Below are 18,660 nucleotides of genomic sequence, written 5' to 3' on the forward strand. Positions count from 1 at the left end.
TTAGTTTATTGAGTTGATTTACCTTTTTATTTGTCAGTCCAAGCTTTGGATTTGTTAATCATTTTTTCACATTTCTGGGTAAATACAAACTTTATTTTTGAACTAAACACCTGTGTGCTCTATACTGCTTTACTACTTGGTCACCGACAGAGAGCATCTATGCATGTTGAATGAGCACCTCATCACAACAGCTAAACCATATCCTGTTATTCATTATCATTATGTCACCAAAACTCGCTGAGCGTTTGACTTTTGCTTTCACACATTTTTGACCAAACAAATGGTAAAAGGCACTTAATTTTCTTTGGCTTTATTAAATAGCTTCTGCTGCAGCATGAAACAAAACATCACTTATTATGTCTGGGTACTAGACCACAATTCAGCCAAAGACATGTTCAGTCTCAAACAGGTTTACTTCATTGCTGACCACAAACTTGGTTCTTCTGTTTTGAGAAAGCAATATGACACCTTCCGAGTAGTGGTTGACCACACTAGGTGCATTTGAAAGCTGCAGGAGCTTTTTTCTTGTAAAAGCATTCATATATGTGTACAAGGACAAAGCAAATGAAACTGAAAGCAGATGATTAAATACACATGAACTACAATAAATTATACACAAGCACATCAAATCCAGCTGCACTGCTTTTAAATTGGAACAACTGTATTTAATTGGGTTACTACATTGTTATTACATTAACCAGTCTAATCTAAAGCTCCACACTTATCTAAGGTTATGAGCTTTGTGTAGTGACTGAAAACAATAGATCAAGGATGTAACAGCTGTTGAAATGCTAGTGTTTCACCACCAGGCAGAGCTCTTGTAATGCTAATGCCATTAATGCATTTTATTTTATGTTTTTATTTTTATGTTAAACATGTTTAAAATGTTCCTATTTGTATACAGGATTAGTATACTGTTAATTTGACACATGCAAAATAATTGATTTAAGTAAGTTTAAGGTAAGGGCAGAAGTCACTTCTATTTAGAAAAAAGGTTACAGAGATCATACAAATCCACTATTCTTAAAATCAAAAATTCTAAAATTCACAGATCTGGTTCATTTTCTCACAGCACAAATTATATATAAAGCAATAAATAACCTGCTTCCTGACAATATTCTAAAAATGTTTTCTAAAAGGGAACGGGGATACAATTTGAGGGGGGAATTAAATTTAAAACATCCTCGTATCCGTACAACATTAAAAAGTTTTTGCATCTCTGTGTGTGGAGTGAAGCTGTGGAACAGACTAAGTAAAGATATGAAGCAATGTCCAAGCATGGCGCAGTTTAAAAAGCGGTTTAAGGATATGGTTTTTACAGGGTACAGGGAAAAGGTAGAGATTTGATAGGGTGTTCTTGTCTAATATTTTCATGTGTGTGCGCATGCACGGGTATGTTGGTATGGGTATATATATATATATATATATATATATATATATATATATATATATATGTATATGTAGGTTTTGTATCCTTGAGGTGTTAATGGGGTTATTGAAAATGTGTATATGTGCGTATGTGTGTATATATGTATGTATGGATAGATAGAAACATATATGTGTATATATTAAAAAAAAAATTACACATAACATATAATGCAATTGCAAGGAGGTATTTCTGTAGTCTATTGATACTAGATAGTGGAAAAGGGGTGGGATTAAATAAGCTTATGCTTCTTCCTGCTCCTTTTTGAACATGGACGTTATTTGGAGTTGTGGTTGCTCGTTTTCCTTTTGTTTGCTTTGTTCATTTGTCTCTTTTAATTCTATTTTTTTAATACTTCTTCAACATGTTCAAAATAAAGATTCAATCAATCAATCAAGGTCAGAGAAGCTGCTCATGGTGGCTGTCTAGCCGTGTGATTATCAAGCTAAGGAAGAAATAATAAGTTTCCAAATACACCAGTTTGTCCACTGGTGTGTTTGTTTATATTTTCGGAATTTTATATTGTCATATGTTTTAATGTTGAAATATAATGCATTGGACATTTGTGTTCACCAGTTGTACGGTGTACCTGTGTATGTTAAGAGGATCACAGTAAGTTATTGGCTCATAATCAAGGAACTGTAATCTGTTTTGAAAAACACAAAAACTGCATCTGAGTCAAAATAAAGATTCACTTTATTTTTTTGTATTTTTTTTAATAACTAAAATGGGAAAGCAAACTAAATGAAATCACAGGGTAAAATAATAAATCTCAAATTGCATGAAATGATGTTCAAGCAGTTTAACTAGCCAGTACTTACCAACTCTGATCGTGTGCACAACAGGATCATCACACTCATCACTGAAAAGACAAAAAAGTGCTAAACTTTAAAGCTACTGATAAATGTATTTGTTATTTAGCATTGTGCATTTGTTATGATTCCTCGACATAAAACTTTTAAAACAACACAGTAATTTAAAAACTTTACTAACTTAAACAGATTCCTTATATTTTAGTTTTAATCTGGGAAAGAAGAAAGTACTCCGTGAGTTTGATGCAGAGGGCTCTGACCTCCATGACGTCTGGAGTATTTTACAGGGAAGGCAGAGTAACTAGATTCCCAGAACTCAACTCTCAGGTAAGCTAATCAAAAGTTTCTTTATCAGGTCTAAATCTAAATCACTGTCTAATTACTTTCACAGATAAATCTCTAGTCTCTCAGAAGGCTCAGAACTCTAAAACTCTCTCAGCTCTCCAGTAGAATGGCAGATGCATATTAAGCAGGCTGATTCCTGAAGTATCTGGCTCAGGTGGACGTCACACTTTGCCTCTCCTAAGTGTGAAATGGATACGAAGTTACAGTACCAGCAGGAGGAGATAATATGTTTAAAACCAACAAGTCGTTACTTACTAAGGATGGTAAGAATTACATTTCAGCCATTCAATGCCAGAATATTATTAACCTAGATGTAAATGTGTTAGTAGTGTCTCTTTAAATGTTGGCTTGAAATAAAATATTGTCCGTTGCTGGTACTGAAGCTTCCTTACAAAGTGTGACAACCACACAGTGGAACAGCATATCTATTACATGATTTACCGTGATATTAACTTGCTCAGGCAGCAGATCTGGGATGTGGAAACACATGACAGTGGTGGTGTTGGCAGCATCTGATCAATCACAAAGGCAGTTTTCTTCCACACAAGAAGTATCAGAGACATGATCGGATGGTGAGGTGGAAATTGCTTAAGTTTGTTGCAGATCAAAGCAACATTAATTTTGTAGATAGAACAGGTACACTTGCTGTGTGTTCTATGTTCTAGTAGCTAAAATAGCACTAAAGTAAAAGAGACCATGCAACAGATTAGAATCAAGTATACTATAGGCTAGTATTATATTTTTCTAAATCACAAAATTAATACACAAACAAAAAATGCAGTTTTAAGTTCCTGAAGTGATTTACACCAGTAAAAACTGAACCATCTTTGTAACACAGAAACGCTCGAGGAGAACCCTGAAATCAAATCAAATCAAAATCAAATCACTTTTATTGTCACATCACATGTGCAGGCACACTGGCACAGCACATGCGAGTGAAATTCTTGTGTGCGAGCCCCACAAGCAACAGAGATGTGCAAAACACAACAACACAAACGAGCAAAATACAAGAATGGCCAACCTGAAACTAATAAATATATGTACAATATATAATAGTGTATGCATTTCTGGATGTGTATACTAAATGTTTTTCTACGTGTGTGTGTGTGTGTGTGTGTGTGTGTGTGTGTGTGTGTGTGTGTATACACATTTTTACAAATTAAATAGTAAAAAATAATAAAATAAAATATATAAAAATATACAGAAGTTACACGGATAAGTCAAACTCCTCTTGTACAGGTCTCAGGACAGCTGTGTCAGCTGGAAGGTGAATGGACACACCCACTTTAGAGCAGGAATGAAAATACACTTGATAGACAAAGGCAGATCTGCACCTGGAGGACAAGGAGGGCCATAAAAAATTTGGTAGCAAATGCGACCAAATTTTTCAGTGGTGCGACTCAAAAAACTTTTTGGTTGAACCTGTGCGACCAAATGTTCGGCTAGCAAAAAAAAAAAAATCTGCAACCTTCCCTGTGGTCAACAACAGACACACATTATGCCCCTATTGTGGACTCAACCAATCAGAGATAGTCAGGGGCGGGACCGCTCTGACTGGCCGTGGTCCAGTTGAAAGTGCAGGTGGAAGTGGGAGGTGAGTAGCTTGAATAAAGCGATATCAATTCATTAAATCCTGAATCGACTTTTAAATATAACTGTGTTTTGCCAGAAACGCCAGATTCTCAGATTAAAGCTCACAAAACCATTTCAACAACAACCAAACAGCAGATGAGAGCAGGTACATGGACTCCACACAAAGACGTAAACACAGAGCGGACCGTGAGAATCATCTTTGTCTTTCTCGGCTTTCTCACCCGACGGCCCGCAGACGGACACGCTGTCGGAGCTTAGCGGTTCTGATGCGTCCGGTCCGCGCTGTGATTACGTCTTGTTGCGCTGATTCTGAGCTGCAGGTTTTGTCTCTCCAACCAAAATTCACTGAGCCAGCAGCAAAACAAGCAGCAAACTGCGCTTCACATTTGATCAATGTCGTCATGAATTTTGCTGTTTTGCTTCCACGACTATTAAAATCACACTTCATGCACAGCTAGCTCTCTCTCTCTCTCTCTCTCTGTACTTCAAGAACAGTTTCCCGTCTCCAATCTCCGTTTTCTGTATTATTCATTCGCTTATTACCCACCAGTCTACCGTTGTTTACAGCGCTGTGGCTGCTGTCTTTTTCTTTTCTTTTTTTCACTTAAATGACCTCGGACAAGAAAGCCTATTTTTTCTGTTGTTCAATACTGAAGAAATTTAAACTTTATATGCAGAACATTGTAGAATATTTTTAAGGTTATCTGCTATAAAAAGCCAGACCAGGAAAATCTCCTTTATGTTTTTTGGTGTTTTATTCTCAGTTACTTTCACACAAAGGCATCTGCTGTGATGTTCACAATTCTGATGAAGTCAGTACTGATAAATGATCAGAATTATAATATTTCTGACTGTCTGAGGCTAAGTTGAATCAAATCGGGACTTTGAAAACCAGAATCGAATGGATTATAGAAATCAGTGATGATACCCAGCCCTATGAGCAGCCTAGGCACGACAGAAGTGGATGTAGCTGTAATAGGAAAAGAACTATTGCTAACTTTTCTGTTAAGTTAAAGCCTGATCCTTCTGAAATTCATAGCCAGTGCTCTGACACGGTGTCATCAATCTTTGAATGCTGAAAAAGCACAGTGTATCCAGAAAAACACATTATATTATATCAGTTATTATAAAAAATTTTGTGCGCCTAACTTTTGTGCCGGTACGCCTAACTTTTTAAAGTTAGGCGTACCGGTACGCCCATGGCAAAAAGTTAGTCTAGAGCCCTGCAGTGGGTCCCTTTGCATTGATGGCAGCATGTGTTCATTTCAATCCATCTCTGCCACCTGCAGTAAATCATGAACATTGCAGCATTCACTTTCGTCAGGCAGAAAAACACTACATGCTTGTTGACCCTGAGTACAATTTTGACTATGATGAAGAATAATAACCAGATGTGCATATAAGAAATCATCTTTAGGACCAGCTGCAAATATATCAATAATTTTTTTAGCTTTTTATTTTTTTTTTATCATTATTCAGCACATCAGCATATTAAAGTGTTTCACCTAGAGTTATATACTGTATTTGTATTAATCATTGCACATTATTGTTGGCAACTATGGTCTATAGCAAGGCAGCCACTGCTAAAGTTTTGCAGATCCAATTCCATTATCAATATCACTTATCCATGTTCTTATCGATTCTCATTGGCTCCACTTTGACAGTCACCACCATCACTAAGCAGCATGTGGAAGACATTACATTTGCAAATGAATTACCTGCTGTATGGTTAGATGGCTGTGTATGTTGGAGGCATTTCACATCTTTTTTGCGATCAGTGTTGGAGCTATTACTCAAAAAAATGTAATATTACACATTTAAAACACTTTTCTTAAAAGCAATGTGGTGCATTAGTGAATATCTAACTTCCAGGAGAATGTAACTCAGTATACAACTTGTTAAATTGCTTTTGCATTTGTCTGTAAAATAACCTGAAACACACCATCTCATAATTACTATTTAACAATATAAACTTATAGGCTACGACACAAATCCCTATCCTAATGAGGACACAGATATGATATTTGTCTTTGGTATTTAGTTATGAACACAAAGCCGGTAGTACAAAGCAAAGATGAAAACCAGCACAATGTGATCACCACAATCATTCGGTTTCAGAACCAAGAACAGGTGGAAATGGAAACTGGAGCCTGGCTGCCCATCCATTTTTTACTTGCTTAACTCATTCACTGCCAGCCATTTTCATGGCAGTCAATGTAAGCCTTTCAATTGACGTCTATAGACGTCAATGGCAGTGAATGAGTTAAGTTCACAGTCTGGCTGCTGGACTGGGGTAGGCATTCACTCAGCTTTAGTATCACTTTTGTTTCTTGGCTAGCTTAGCATTAGCATGCTGCCTTTATAGATTGTTGCAAAGAACCAAGATGTGTTAACATACTGCATAATGCAGTTTTTTGTCCAGTTGCCACTTCACCATTACGCTCTTGCCCTTTTTGCAATAAAAAAGTAATAATACATATAATAGTAGTAAAAAGTGCTATTATTTTTCTCTCTGGGATATGAACTAAAATCAGCTGATTGTGCAACTTGAACTGATAAATGGAATCAGTAAGTAAACAAGGAAATGGACAACTCTTCTTTATTCCAATCTCTATGTAGCAGTCAGTGAGGTGACTTCATCCTTGGGAAAGATACTAATGCTTGACTTGGTCTGTGTTCATCAGAGTATGAATGTTAGATACAAAAACAGTGTTTGTGTGAATGGCTGGCAATAAAATAGAACCAGAATTATAATATTTTAATTATCCCTATGTGGTTTACAGTTGCTCCAAGACATTAACAGTAACATAGTGAACTAATTAAATATTGCAATACATTATAAAGTTTACAAAATATAGCTCTAATATATACAAATAGCTCAATTACAGACACCAAAATATTACAGAGGTTCATATTAGGCCAACGTATCACCATCATCCAGGTACATGGTTATAATACCTCAAATGTTGCTTAAATGGTAATAATTTCTTCATGAGGGGCAATTGGGAAATTGATCAGTGTTCAAAATGTCTATAACTACATTCATCAGTGAGAGGTATGAGTCTGTGCATCAATATAAATTGGATAATGAATACTTATTACTTCTCATGCATTTCCTCAATAATGACATTTTTAAAGTGTAATTGTTTTCCTTTTTGTGTTGTTTTTTTGTATTTTGCCTTTTGCAAAACGTACTGTGTTGTCTTTTTTTTAACATAGGGAGTGCGGCACTACCCACACGACCTCGACTTCACATGGTCTGGCTCTGAGGTGTCACCAACATTTAAAACATCACAGCATTTTAACAACAATAAATGTAACAATCTCTACATTTTAGTTTGATAATGAAAATTAAAGTTTGATGCAGAGACACATCACATGCACATAATTGTGCATGTCTTGCAGAGACATTATTGACCACTGCCAAAAAAAAAAAAAACCCCTATAAAAAACAGTCCTAACCACTCTGTGTCTAAGCAGTCACAGCACATGATGCATCAAATAGAGCGTGAGGTAAAGTAAAGTAATGAGGTACAGCTTTCTATTGTCTATTTGTGCTACTTGTAATCATTCACTGCTTGCAGTAACATGACATTTACATTTACATGGGACTGAACTTGAGTTAGTTTTTGCGGCTCTGAATTTCCCAGAATTAAGAAGTCCCACCACCACCAGCAGCAGAGCCACCATCACCATGGTGAACACGGTCCGTAAGACGAGGTAGATATGACAGCTGGCCTCTGAGAAGGGGTTTATCTCAGTGTCTGTGTGATGAGTTTTCAAGTGATTGACTGGAGAGATGATAGAAATTAATTAACTATATGTGGTCACCTTGGTTATTTATCTTGGATCTACATTTAATTAAATTCAAGGGCTGAGAAGTTGCCAGAGATGCAGTTCCTCCAACTAGAGGGGAAAGTTAGTTAATCCCCATAGACTGCCAAACTGTTAAAGGCTTAACTAGGGAAGAAACCATGTCACTCGTGTGACAAAAATATAGTGAATTATTTAGTAATGAAACAGTTTTTAATCACACAAAGCAGGAGACAGGAGTGATGAGAATAGAGTTAGACTACAATTTCTGCTGATTTTGTCTGACAGAATAGAAACAACTTAAGTTTCTTTATAGCTGACACATTACTCACATATTACAGTTGTAATACGACTGGCATTAAAAGGGAGAAAAAAATACCTCTTCATTGTCTCACCTGTGGTACTGAGCCAGGTCTCTGGTGATTCTCCAGCTCCTGAGATGCTGCACTTGTAATATCCTTCATCAGACTTTGAAACTCTGTGGATGGTCATGTTTTGTGTGGAGTTGGTGCTGATGTGGAGTCCATCTTTATAGAAATCAGTTGTGAAGTTGAAGGAAGTTGTCTTGTTTCTGCAGCCCAAGGTCACAGTTTCTCCCTCCATCACAGGAACAGCAGGGATCTCCAGGATCACAGAACCAGCTAAGTAACATGAGTCTGATATTTAGTTGATATTACATGTAATTAAAATGAATCACAAAATATTGTCTCACTGCAAACATACCAGTGACAGAGATGTTGATACTGTTGCTTCTGATCACTCCTTTAGTCTCTTGCCAGTACTCCCCACTGTCATCACGATAAACATTTGTGATGGTGCAGGATGATCCTGTCGGTGTTCTCTTGTTAGTTTTGGGACATGTTTTTATTTTCCCTTTGACTTTATGCATAACTTCACAATAATCGACTCCTTCACAGTAAAATGTCACTGCATCATATTCAAAGAACTGCAATCTGTTTGGATAAATATGAAGAGAAACTGCATCTAGATGAAGAAAAAGAGACAGTTTACTGATTAATTCAAAAACTTCTGGAGTTACTCTTACAATAAAACAAAATGGAAAGCATAACAGTAAATAAAATCCTCATCATAACTGGGTAATTGGCTATGAGAACTTTCCCAGTGATTAAACCCAGAATTAGGGGGAAGAACGACAAGAGATGCAGTACAGGGCCAAAAGTTGGACGCCAGCCTGTGACACTGTACTCAGAGCTAAACTGGCACATCCTTTTTTACTTCTTTTAAACTGCCTACTGCTTCGAACTAAAAAATAAAATTAATGGTCATACCAATGAGAAACAGATTATACTCACCAGCTTTCTGAGAATGTGAGCAGAGCAGGACTGCAATGATCATCACTGATAAGCCAAAAACACAGATAAAAATCAGTATATTCACTTTTAAAACTTGTTGAATCTAGCAGCTAAAAATGGTATTTGTTACATCTCTAATGTGCCACCAAAAGGGTCCTCAGTATGATAGCTTTAAATTTACAACATTTTCACATTACCAAAGTCTTTATAGTTTAGCTTTAATGCATAAATGGAGACAGTACTCACACAGTCTGATGCAGAGAGCGCTGACCTCCATGATGTCTTGCTGCAGACCAACAGACTCTCTTTCTGTGACTAATTTGAAAGAACTCTAAATAGTTTTCAGAGAACCAGAGGTGAGGTTGTGGTTGGTCATCTGACACAAAGACAGCCTGATGCTGCCTTCAGTGAAACTTGTAGTTATTTAACCTTCATCTTATGCTTGGATTAGAGCAGCAATGGGTTCGTTATTCTTCTGCTTTTTTATTTAATCAAACAGTTACTCTACATTTTGTGATGAAGCCAGTTTTAAACTGAAGCTGGAAGCAGCGAAAAAGAGATCCACATAACTATTTCAAGCAATGTCAGAATTATTTGAATACATACATAAAAGTTGGTGTTTTCTGATACATATAGACGATTGTTTTAATCTTCTACTGCAGAAGATAAAAACAATACTTTATAGTGAAGACACACATTTCAGTGCAAACTTGTCATCTTATGCTGTGTTTAGCAGGAAGAGTTGTGGACCCAATATGAGGGAGTCAAAGGCTGAACTGGACTCAGAATCAGTTTTATTTGAATAATTAATTTAAGTTACATTTGTATTATATTATAACATATTTATATTATAAGTTATAAGTTAAATTTGAATAATTTAACTGGCAGGCACTCAGAGATCCAAACAGGCAAAATATGCAGCAAGAACGAGATCGTGACACTGGATGAAGAGAGAGAAAGACCATATATGCGCAAGAGGGAATCAGGGCAGAGGGAAAACACCTGCGGAAGATGGATGGACATAATCTAACTGATGAGACAGGGGAAGCAAAACTGAACATGTGCACACAACAAAAGACTCAGAATAAAACAAATAATAAAACACAAGAAACACATGAGATGCACTTTGTCTAAATACAGAGAACAGAGGAAGGAAACAGACACAAGACCACGAAGACACAAAATGGGGGCGAGTGAGTGAAGGACATGCAGCATGACAGAAACCGGACAGACACACAGAGACATGAATGGGAAACAGATGCAAAAACATGGTGACAAGACAGACTTTACAGTGAGGTACAACTAACTAACACAGGAGATTCTGGGGAGGCAAGACCAAGACAAACAGGACACGAAAGAGAACCGACCAAATAAACAAGTAACTAAGAACTAGAAATACACATGATTAAACTACAAGCAGAAGGAAACTAAACAATACCAAATAAATAAGAAACACATATCACCACAATAATAAACAAAGTCCAAAAACACTGGGTCATTAGAGTTCCAAAAAAAGAACAAGCAGTTTAGGGGCCTGGCCACGTAGCCAGTGGCCTACACAGAGCAGTTCAGGTCGGCCGTGCGGCCAGCAGCGCAGAGCCCTCTCATTGGGTTCTGGGACTGGCTAAACACCAGCTGTCCCCACCTGAGAAATGGGTATGGTTGGAGGGATGGGCTTGCTTCTTCCTAACGGACAGTCTCACACACAGACAGAGTTCTGGCAAGCAGAAAGGTGACAGTTTATTTAGAAAAGGGGTGAACCACAGTGCTATATATATATTTTAACAGTGAGTTGGGCAGGGGTCCAGGGGGAAGAGCAAAGGGAATCCACACACACACTTTCCTCTTCAGCACCATCACCACCACTTCTCTTCTGCACATACTCACTCCTCTTCAGCCACTCTCATCCAGATCTCCACTCATGCTGCCGTACACAGAAATCACAAGGGAGGGTCTGTCACAAGGTCCAGTGAAATCTATATATAGAGAGCACAGGTTAGTTCAACAGGTGAGTAAACAAAGAGCGATTTCTAAGAAAGAGGTGAGAGAACAAACACAAGTTCAACGTTCCCACAACTAACTGCTCCGTGCCAGAGAATTAAATAGTTACAGAGCACCCTGGTGTTATGGCACTGATCATTAATAGGTGGTGGCAATCAGCACAGGTGTGCGGGCCAAGAGCAAGAGCCCATAACGAGCTCCACCCAGGCAGGCATGAGAGAGTGAGAGAGAACAACACATAAACAAAACCTGCAGCCATCACGAGCCAGCCAGAGAGGGACGGGGATCATGACACTAGGAACAGGGAAAGGCGCAAGAAGTAGCTGGACACCAGCTGCCCCTGCATGAGGAACATGTACAGGTGCAGGAATGAACTGGGTTATGGCTATCCTCATCTGGGGAGCAGGTGATGGCTGGACACCAGCTGTCTCCACCCCAGGAACTAATATGAGTGCGGGAACCAGTGGACCAGTATAAGTTTATTGTAATTAATTAAAGGGAAGCACAGAGAAGCTGAGTATGTCTCATAACCATTTCTTCATCATCGCTAACACTCAGCTTATGACTTCTGCTTTCACACAGTGTGGTCAAACAAAAGTAGAAAGCCACATAATTTTCTTTGACTATATTGAACAGAAACGGCACTTATTTCTGAGTACAAGACCGCATCTAAGTTAGAGACATGCTCAGTATCAGACTTTGCATCACTGACAACAAACTTGCATTTGCATCTGTTTTGCAAAATAAAGTAATGTGACATTTTCAGATTAATGGACACCACAATTAGCTTTTTTTCACGTAATGGTATTTATAGAGCTGTAAACTGATAAAGCAGATGGGACACCGGAAATCACTAACAACAGTTATATAAGAAGCAAAGCACCTCCCATAGAACATCCTGAGGAACATGGTTCGAATGCCTTCTCCAAGTCCACAAAACACATGCAGACTGGTTGGGCCAACTCATGCACCCTCAAGTATCATTGAGAGCGTAAAGAGTTTGTCCAGTGTTCCACCAACCTGGACAAAAATCGCATTGCTCTTCCTGAATCAAATGTTCGAATAATGGACAGATTCTCCTTTCCAGCACCCTGGCACCTTCTAGTCCCCCTTTTTGAAGTTCTGAAGCACCCCCACCCGGTCTGCCACTTCATAGGTACTGCCCATGATCTCCATGCAACATTGCAGAGGTGTGTAAATCAAGAGAGCCCTACAACATCCATAGTCTTCAGGAACTCAGGGTGAACCTAATCCAACCTAGCAGCCCTGCCACCGAGGAGTTGTTTAACTGCTTCAGTGACCTCACTCCCTGTGATGGAGAGTTGTCACCCCTATCCCAGACACTGCTTCTCCTATGGAAGATGTGTCAGTGGGATTAAGGAGGTAATCCCACTGATAAAGTATCCCTTCCACCGCCCGAGAATATCCTCAGTCAAAGTCAGCAGCGCTCCACCCACACTTTACCGTTTCCCCTCCTGAGTTGTCTGACCAGAATCTCTTCAAGGTAGTCCGAAAGCATTTTTCCATGGCCTCTCCGAAGTCCAGCCACTCAAACCACTGCCTGAGTTGTGTTCTACTTGGCCTAAGTGTCCCCAATATCCCCTGAATGCTGTCAAAGCTCTGATGGAGGTGGGAGTTGAAGATTGTAGGGATGGGGTCATCTCCTAGGCATTCCCAACACACCCCAGGTCTGTCCAGCTTCCTCCCCCACAGTGTGATCCACCTGATCAGCAGGTGGTGATCAGTTGACAGCTCAGTACCTCTCTTTACGCAACTTTCCAATATATGGCTGTAGATCTGATGATACGATTACAAAGTTGATCATTGACCTGAGGCCTAGGGTGTTCTGGTGCCATGTGCACTTATGGACACATGAGCATTGAGTGAGTCCCCAGGTGGATGGCCCATTACGATGATTTTTTTTAATTGAGTTGCAACTTGTGGGTAAGTGTCACTAGACCCATATTCTGGACACATATTTGACAGCCTGAGCTGTAGAATATGGATCTAGAGGACAGTACATCTTTGTCTAATAGAGGAAAGCAGTAAAGCTGAGAGGTCATCACTTATATTAACAGTAATATAACGGATGATGATCTCTGGTTATCATTCACTGTGGTCATTCAATTTCATGTGAATTTTTAGGAAAATCTCTCATTCAGAGTTAGAAATGAAAATCAATACCATTTCTATCAGTCCGTTATGTTACCTGCTGCTAGCAGGACTCTGAGGTAAAAACAAACAAACAAACAACCCTTTAATGTGTGCTAAGCTATGGTATAATTTTCTGGCTCCTACTCAATACTTTGCATAAAGGAGAGAAAACATGGTTGTTCTTTATATAACACTCAACAAAGAAAATAAAAATATCCTACACGTTGAAAATTATCACTAAAATCTCCAAATTTATAAATGATTAGATATACAAATAAAAATGCAGGTAATAGCAACAAGAAAACTAATTATGATTGTCTGCTTGTCAATTTAGAGACATGTTTTATAAAATACCTTTCTTCTTCCTGTTTTTTTTTCTTATAACAGCATACATTTCTCTGACTGGATTCACAATATTGGCCGCTGTGGAAGCTGTAAAATAACAAAAGTTATCAAAATATATGAAAACAGGCACAGACTCTTGCTTAGCTTAATAAATAGTCTATAGCCTTAGCCTATCAATAAATAAATAAATTAAAAAATAAACTCAGTATAACTTCAGTACAATATCCAAATAATCGATAAGAGCATTTCTGTTTCAAATTATATATCTTCCAGTTTCCTTCAGTTTGATGGTATAAAAACAACACTGCCACAGTGTTTGTGTTCTGACCTGTTTGATCGTTGGCTGAGCCTGAACCATTGACTGTTGTTGATGGACAGAAGAAATTTGCTGAAGGGAAAAAAAGAATAATAAAATAAACTGTATTAACATAGCCAGCGAGAAAGAAATGAACATTGTTTTCAAACATTATGCACCAACTAAACTTAACCACATAATAAACATAATCCATGTAAAAACATTTAGGTAGCAGCAATTGGTGTTTTTTTTTTACCTCTCTCCCAGCAACATTTGCCAAAGTGGTACAGTCCCACCAACAACAACAGAGCACCGAATACAGTAGTGGAAATGATCCAAGGTGTGGCATCACAGGTGAAAAGTCTTGTATCTTTGTAAATGTCTGGATTAGTTGCTGAATTATTAAAAGCTAAAAAAATAAGCGGAAGATAAAATGTTAATTCAAGCTTCCTTATACTGAGATGATGTTTAAAACGTTACATATCTGGCATTAAAAGCTTCTAAAAACCTGAGGGACGGACAATCAGACAACACAACAGGAAGGTTATAAAGGCTTCAAATCACCCCTGACACTGAGCCAGCTCTCTGATGATTCTCCAACTCCCGAAATCCCACACTTGTAAAGTCCTTCATCAGACTTGGAAACTCTGTGGATTGTCACGTTTCCTGTGGAGCTATTATGGATGGGATGTCCATATTTATAGAAATCAGTTTTGAAGTTGGAAGAAGCCATCTTGTTTCTGCAGCTCAGAGTCACATTTCCTTCTTCTATTACAGGAATGGCAGGACTCTCCAGGATCACAGAGCCAACTGTATGAGACAAGTCTGTGATTCATGTGACAATAAAATAATTTAAAATTACAAAATATTGTTACCTTGTTGTAAACATACCAGTGACCGTTATGTTGATTTTGTTGCTTCTTTTCCCTCCTTCAGTCTCACACCAGTACTCTCCACCATCATCTGGATAAATATTTGAAATGGTGCAGTATGATCCTGTTGGTGTTTTCATGTTAGTTTTATTACATGATTCTATTTTCCCTTTGAATTTATGAACAACTTGACAATAAAGGACCCCATCACAGTAAAATGTTACTGGTTCATATTCAAAGAACTGCAGTCTGTTTGGACTGATTCGAAAGGACACTGCATCTGAGAAAAGAACAAACGAAAAGACTCACTGATGAGCTTTACCTAAATATTGAGAAAACAACATTTCAGGAAAAAAGGAAAATGAACTGAAAATATGCACCATAACTCTTTATATACATGATCACAAAAGAATACTTTTTTTCCTACTTTTCATATATTTGGTCCACAAAACACAAAATACTAAACAACATCCATATCAACAAGCAATTTTTTGATACTTGCCAACTTTCTGACCATGTGCACAAAGGACCACAAGAGTCATAACTGAAGAGACAAAAAAGAGATACAAATTATTGAGGCCTACAGTGCAATAATAATAACGTCTCAGGATGGCACAACTAAATTAGAAAATATTTTCTGAAAGTTAAAAAAAAAGAAAAGTATTACATCTAAACCTCATTATTAAATTTACTAAACTATTTATAATTTAGCTCTAATGTAGAAAAAGAAAAAAGTACGTACACAGTTTGATGCACAGAGCTCTGACCTCCATGCTGTCTTGCTGCTGACTATGTGCACACTTGACAAATGTTAAGTCAGTGAGCAGGGGGTGTTTCCTGTGTGGCTTCTTTCTGCAGCTGAAGCGATGCTAAACATTTTAAAATAGTATTTGAATAAGCTACGTTACATTAAAGTTACCCGCAGTTTCAGATCACTATAAAAGGGGAGAAAACAAACTGCTGCTTTTAATACAACTTGCAGTCATTGCATATCTATCATGTCTGCCTTCTTAGTTTCATGCATCAGCATGTTAACACATGGTTTTCATTGTGACAGTAATAAACAAATCCTCATCATTTATATCACTGTTGTTATTTGTCCTCTCACCCCTACTGTCATACATATAGGGCCTTGGGGGTGGGCACCCTGAACGGAGTCCAGACGGTCTGTTTATTCAGCCTCACCTGTAGTGTCGGTGCCCACCTCTCCATTTTACCTGTTGAGGGGTTTGCCCCTGCTGTTATCCTCCTGGTCTGGGAGGCCTCTGGATTTCTGGGGCCTGAGTCCCCTCCATGCCTGCTTCATGTCCTGGAGGGCAGGACTGTGGCTCCCCACACCTACTATTAGATACTTAAAAGGAGAAACCTTATGAACACAAGCACGCTTAACACTCACATGTTCACACAGGTGCACAAACAGTGATGTACAGACACACTCTTGGGCTTGATCTTGGTCGGCTGCTGACTCTAAACATGTCATGTATTACAGTTTTTTCTGAATGCTTAAACCCTAACTGTGATTCCTGTAGCACAATCTCTAAAACTATTCAGACTTATAGCAAAACCACTCACTGAGTCTGCAAAACTAAAAGCACAAAAACTGCTTTGCACTCAGTTTGCAATTTTGTAACACACACTTTGCAAAACTGTAGGCACAATTCACTGCACAACACTCAATTACCAAATTTCCAACACACTCCTAGCAAAAGTATACACATGTATGGCTATCATTAACACTAATTTGCCAACTGTCTGGCACACTTTCACATGTGAAAACTTTTTTAGATAATTAGTTCACTTTGCAATCAGCCTAAGCACTATAATACAGGTAAGCTGTGTGTGCGGAGTACAATGGAGGGAGCAGAAAGAGTGAGAAGTAGAGGAGGCCGAGGAAGAGGACGTGGAGGTGAAGAAGTAGGATGAAGAGGACGACAAGGACAAGGAGGAGCAAGAGGAAGATGAGGAGGGGGGAGAGGAAGATGAGGAGGGGGGGAGAGGAAGGGTAGGAAGAGTAAGAAATAGAATTGCTGATGACATCAGAGCTACAATAGTGGACCATGTAATCAACCGTGGAATGACCCTGAGGGTAGCTGGCCAACGGGTCCAGCCTAACTCGAGCCGCTACACTGTAGCAAGTACCATAAGGACATCTTGAAATGAGAATCGGTGAGTACAGTCACTTCGCACAAAGATTTGTAGCACTGCCATATGCCAATGAGAAACACACCAATACCATTGATGTGAAAATACTGAAATTGTTACTTTACAGAATTGCTAGATGACCAGATGCTGGGGCAGAGGAAGCATGTTCACTGCAGACCAAGTAACCCATATAGTCATTATGGCGATTGCAAATAATCCTATACTTGGAAATAAACAGTTGTGTTTGTTTTGATGTGTTTGAATAAACACCAGTACTTGAAGTTTGGATCCCTCTATGCTTATGGATCTATGACAGAAGTATGAGCTCAAACTGACATAGCCTACCTTGTGCACAGAGAAAGCAAAAGCCAGATGTGTTTTGTATTCATACCATCAGTGTGCAGTTGGCGCATTGTGTGCTTAGTAGATGATGGCTTGTGTGTACTGTTTGATACGGAAACACCATTTTTATGAAGGTGTGAAGAGTTAATCTAGCTGTGTTTGCTTTTGCAAGAGAACTACAATGTTTTGATTATTGGGTGACAGGTTTTCTTATTTGTGTGTAGAGTTTTGCAAAATTAGCCAATAGTTACAAAAAATGTGCTTAAGCAATCAGAAAAAAACTGTAATAATACTGTATTCTGCTCAATAACATTTAATATTTCTTATTTACGGTTACTTATACAATGTTGGTTGTTTCTGTGGATTTCCTGCTGTGTTGCTTTTTCTCACATTTTTTTTTCTTCAGCTGGAGGTCAAGCAAATTTATTAGTTTTTTTTCTCTCCCTCTCCTTCTGTTAACTTTCTTCCTGATTCTTTTTTCTTTTCTCTTTTCCTTCTCCTCATCTTGTGTGATTTTAATAACTCAAAATTTAAAAAAAAACTAAAAAAAAAACTAATTCACTTCTAATAAAATATGGATAGTGGACAAGTAAAGCAACAGCCAAAATTATCCACTTTTGAAATAAATCTTTTGGGCATTTCTTTGGCCTTCAGACAACAATTCTGATTGTTACACTGCTGGACAGGACAGGAAAAAAAGAAAACAAAAAAGTTAGTCCCACGTGTGGGGAATTTGTTTTGTTACAGGTGTGAACAGTGCAAAGTTGCCTAGAAAAATTACAGAAAAACACTGGAATAAGATATCAATAAGATACCGTACACAATAGAATAGAATAAAATAAAATTAAATACTATGTATAATCAATAAAATAGAATACAAATGCTATATACAATTGAGTATAATACAGCAATGCCAGAAAAGAGTATTGCACTTAGTGTTATTGCTATTGCACATGTGTGGAAGTGTGTGTTTGATCAGTTGAAGTCTTTGTTGTTTGAGTCTGACAGCAGTGGGGAGGAAAGACCTACGAAATCTCTCCATCCCACATCGTGGATGCCGCAGCCACTGAAGGAGCTGCTCAGTGCTGTCAGAGCTATTTGTAAGTATCTGTTTGTACAGCTTCCCTATAGTGGCTCCAGCACATTACATTAGCACAATGTGCAGGTAGTTCTGCATAAAAATAGCTCATGGAAATGTTTTTTTTAT

The 18,660-nt window shown here is 38.2% G+C and overlaps 2 protein-coding genes across 2 annotated transcripts; both read right to left on the reverse strand.

Moving 5' to 3' along the window:
- Positions 1-7,624: 7,624 nt before the first annotated feature.
- Positions 7,625-9,591, reverse strand: LOC146713510 (cell adhesion molecule CEACAM20-like). The gene is made up of 5 exons (XM_085448517.1): positions 9,549-9,591; positions 9,303-9,347; positions 8,713-8,973; positions 8,385-8,630; positions 7,625-7,940 (listed from the first exon to the last, which is right to left on the reverse strand). Exons 1-5 carry the CDS (start codon positions 9,577-9,579, stop codon positions 7,744-7,746), a joined length of 780 nt encoding a protein of 259 aa, XP_085304643.1. The 5' UTR covers positions 9,580-9,591; the 3' UTR covers positions 7,625-7,743.
- A 1,604-nt stretch (positions 9,592-11,195) lies between these two features.
- LOC146713511 (high affinity immunoglobulin epsilon receptor subunit alpha-like) lies at positions 11,196-15,742 on the reverse strand. Its single transcript, XM_085438412.1, has 7 exons — positions 15,712-15,742; positions 15,472-15,513; positions 14,989-15,249; positions 14,662-14,907; positions 14,354-14,506; positions 14,131-14,190; positions 11,196-11,278 (listed from the first exon to the last, which is right to left on the reverse strand). Exons 1-7 carry the CDS (start codon positions 15,740-15,742, stop codon positions 11,196-11,198), a joined length of 876 nt encoding a protein of 291 aa, XP_085294538.1.
- Between the last annotated feature and the right edge of the window lie 2,918 nt (positions 15,743-18,660).

This window comes from Copadichromis virginalis, linkage group LG3, assembly GCF_057382275.1.
Source record: "Copadichromis virginalis isolate Kocher_CV1m ecotype Utaka linkage group LG3, C_Virginalis_male_GT1.1, whole genome shotgun sequence".
Lineage (NCBI taxonomy): Eukaryota > Metazoa > Chordata > Actinopteri > Cichliformes > Cichlidae > Copadichromis > Copadichromis virginalis.

Coding starts and splice junctions, on each gene's coding strand:
- LOC146713511 (XM_085438412.1), bottom strand. CDS start 15,742: ATGGAGGTCAGAGCTCTGTGCATCAAACTGT. Junction 15,514..15,711: donor AGCTCTGTGCATCAAACTGT/GTACGTACTTTT, acceptor TTGTCTCTTCAG/TTATGACTCTTGTGGTCCTT. Junction 11,279..14,130: donor CTCAGCCAACGATCAAACAG/GTCAGAACACAA, acceptor CTCTATATATAG/ATTTCACTGGACCTTGTGAC.
- LOC146713510 (XM_085448517.1), bottom strand. CDS start 9,579: ATGGAGGTCAGCGCTCTCTGCATCAGACTGT. Junction 8,631..8,712: donor TATCAACATCTCTGTCACTG/GTATGTTTGCAG, acceptor CATGTTACTTAG/CTGGTTCTGTGATCCTGGAG. Junction 7,941..8,384: donor GACCTGGCTCAGTACCACAG/GTGAGACAATGA, acceptor CTCATCACACAG/ACACTGAGATAAACCCCTTC.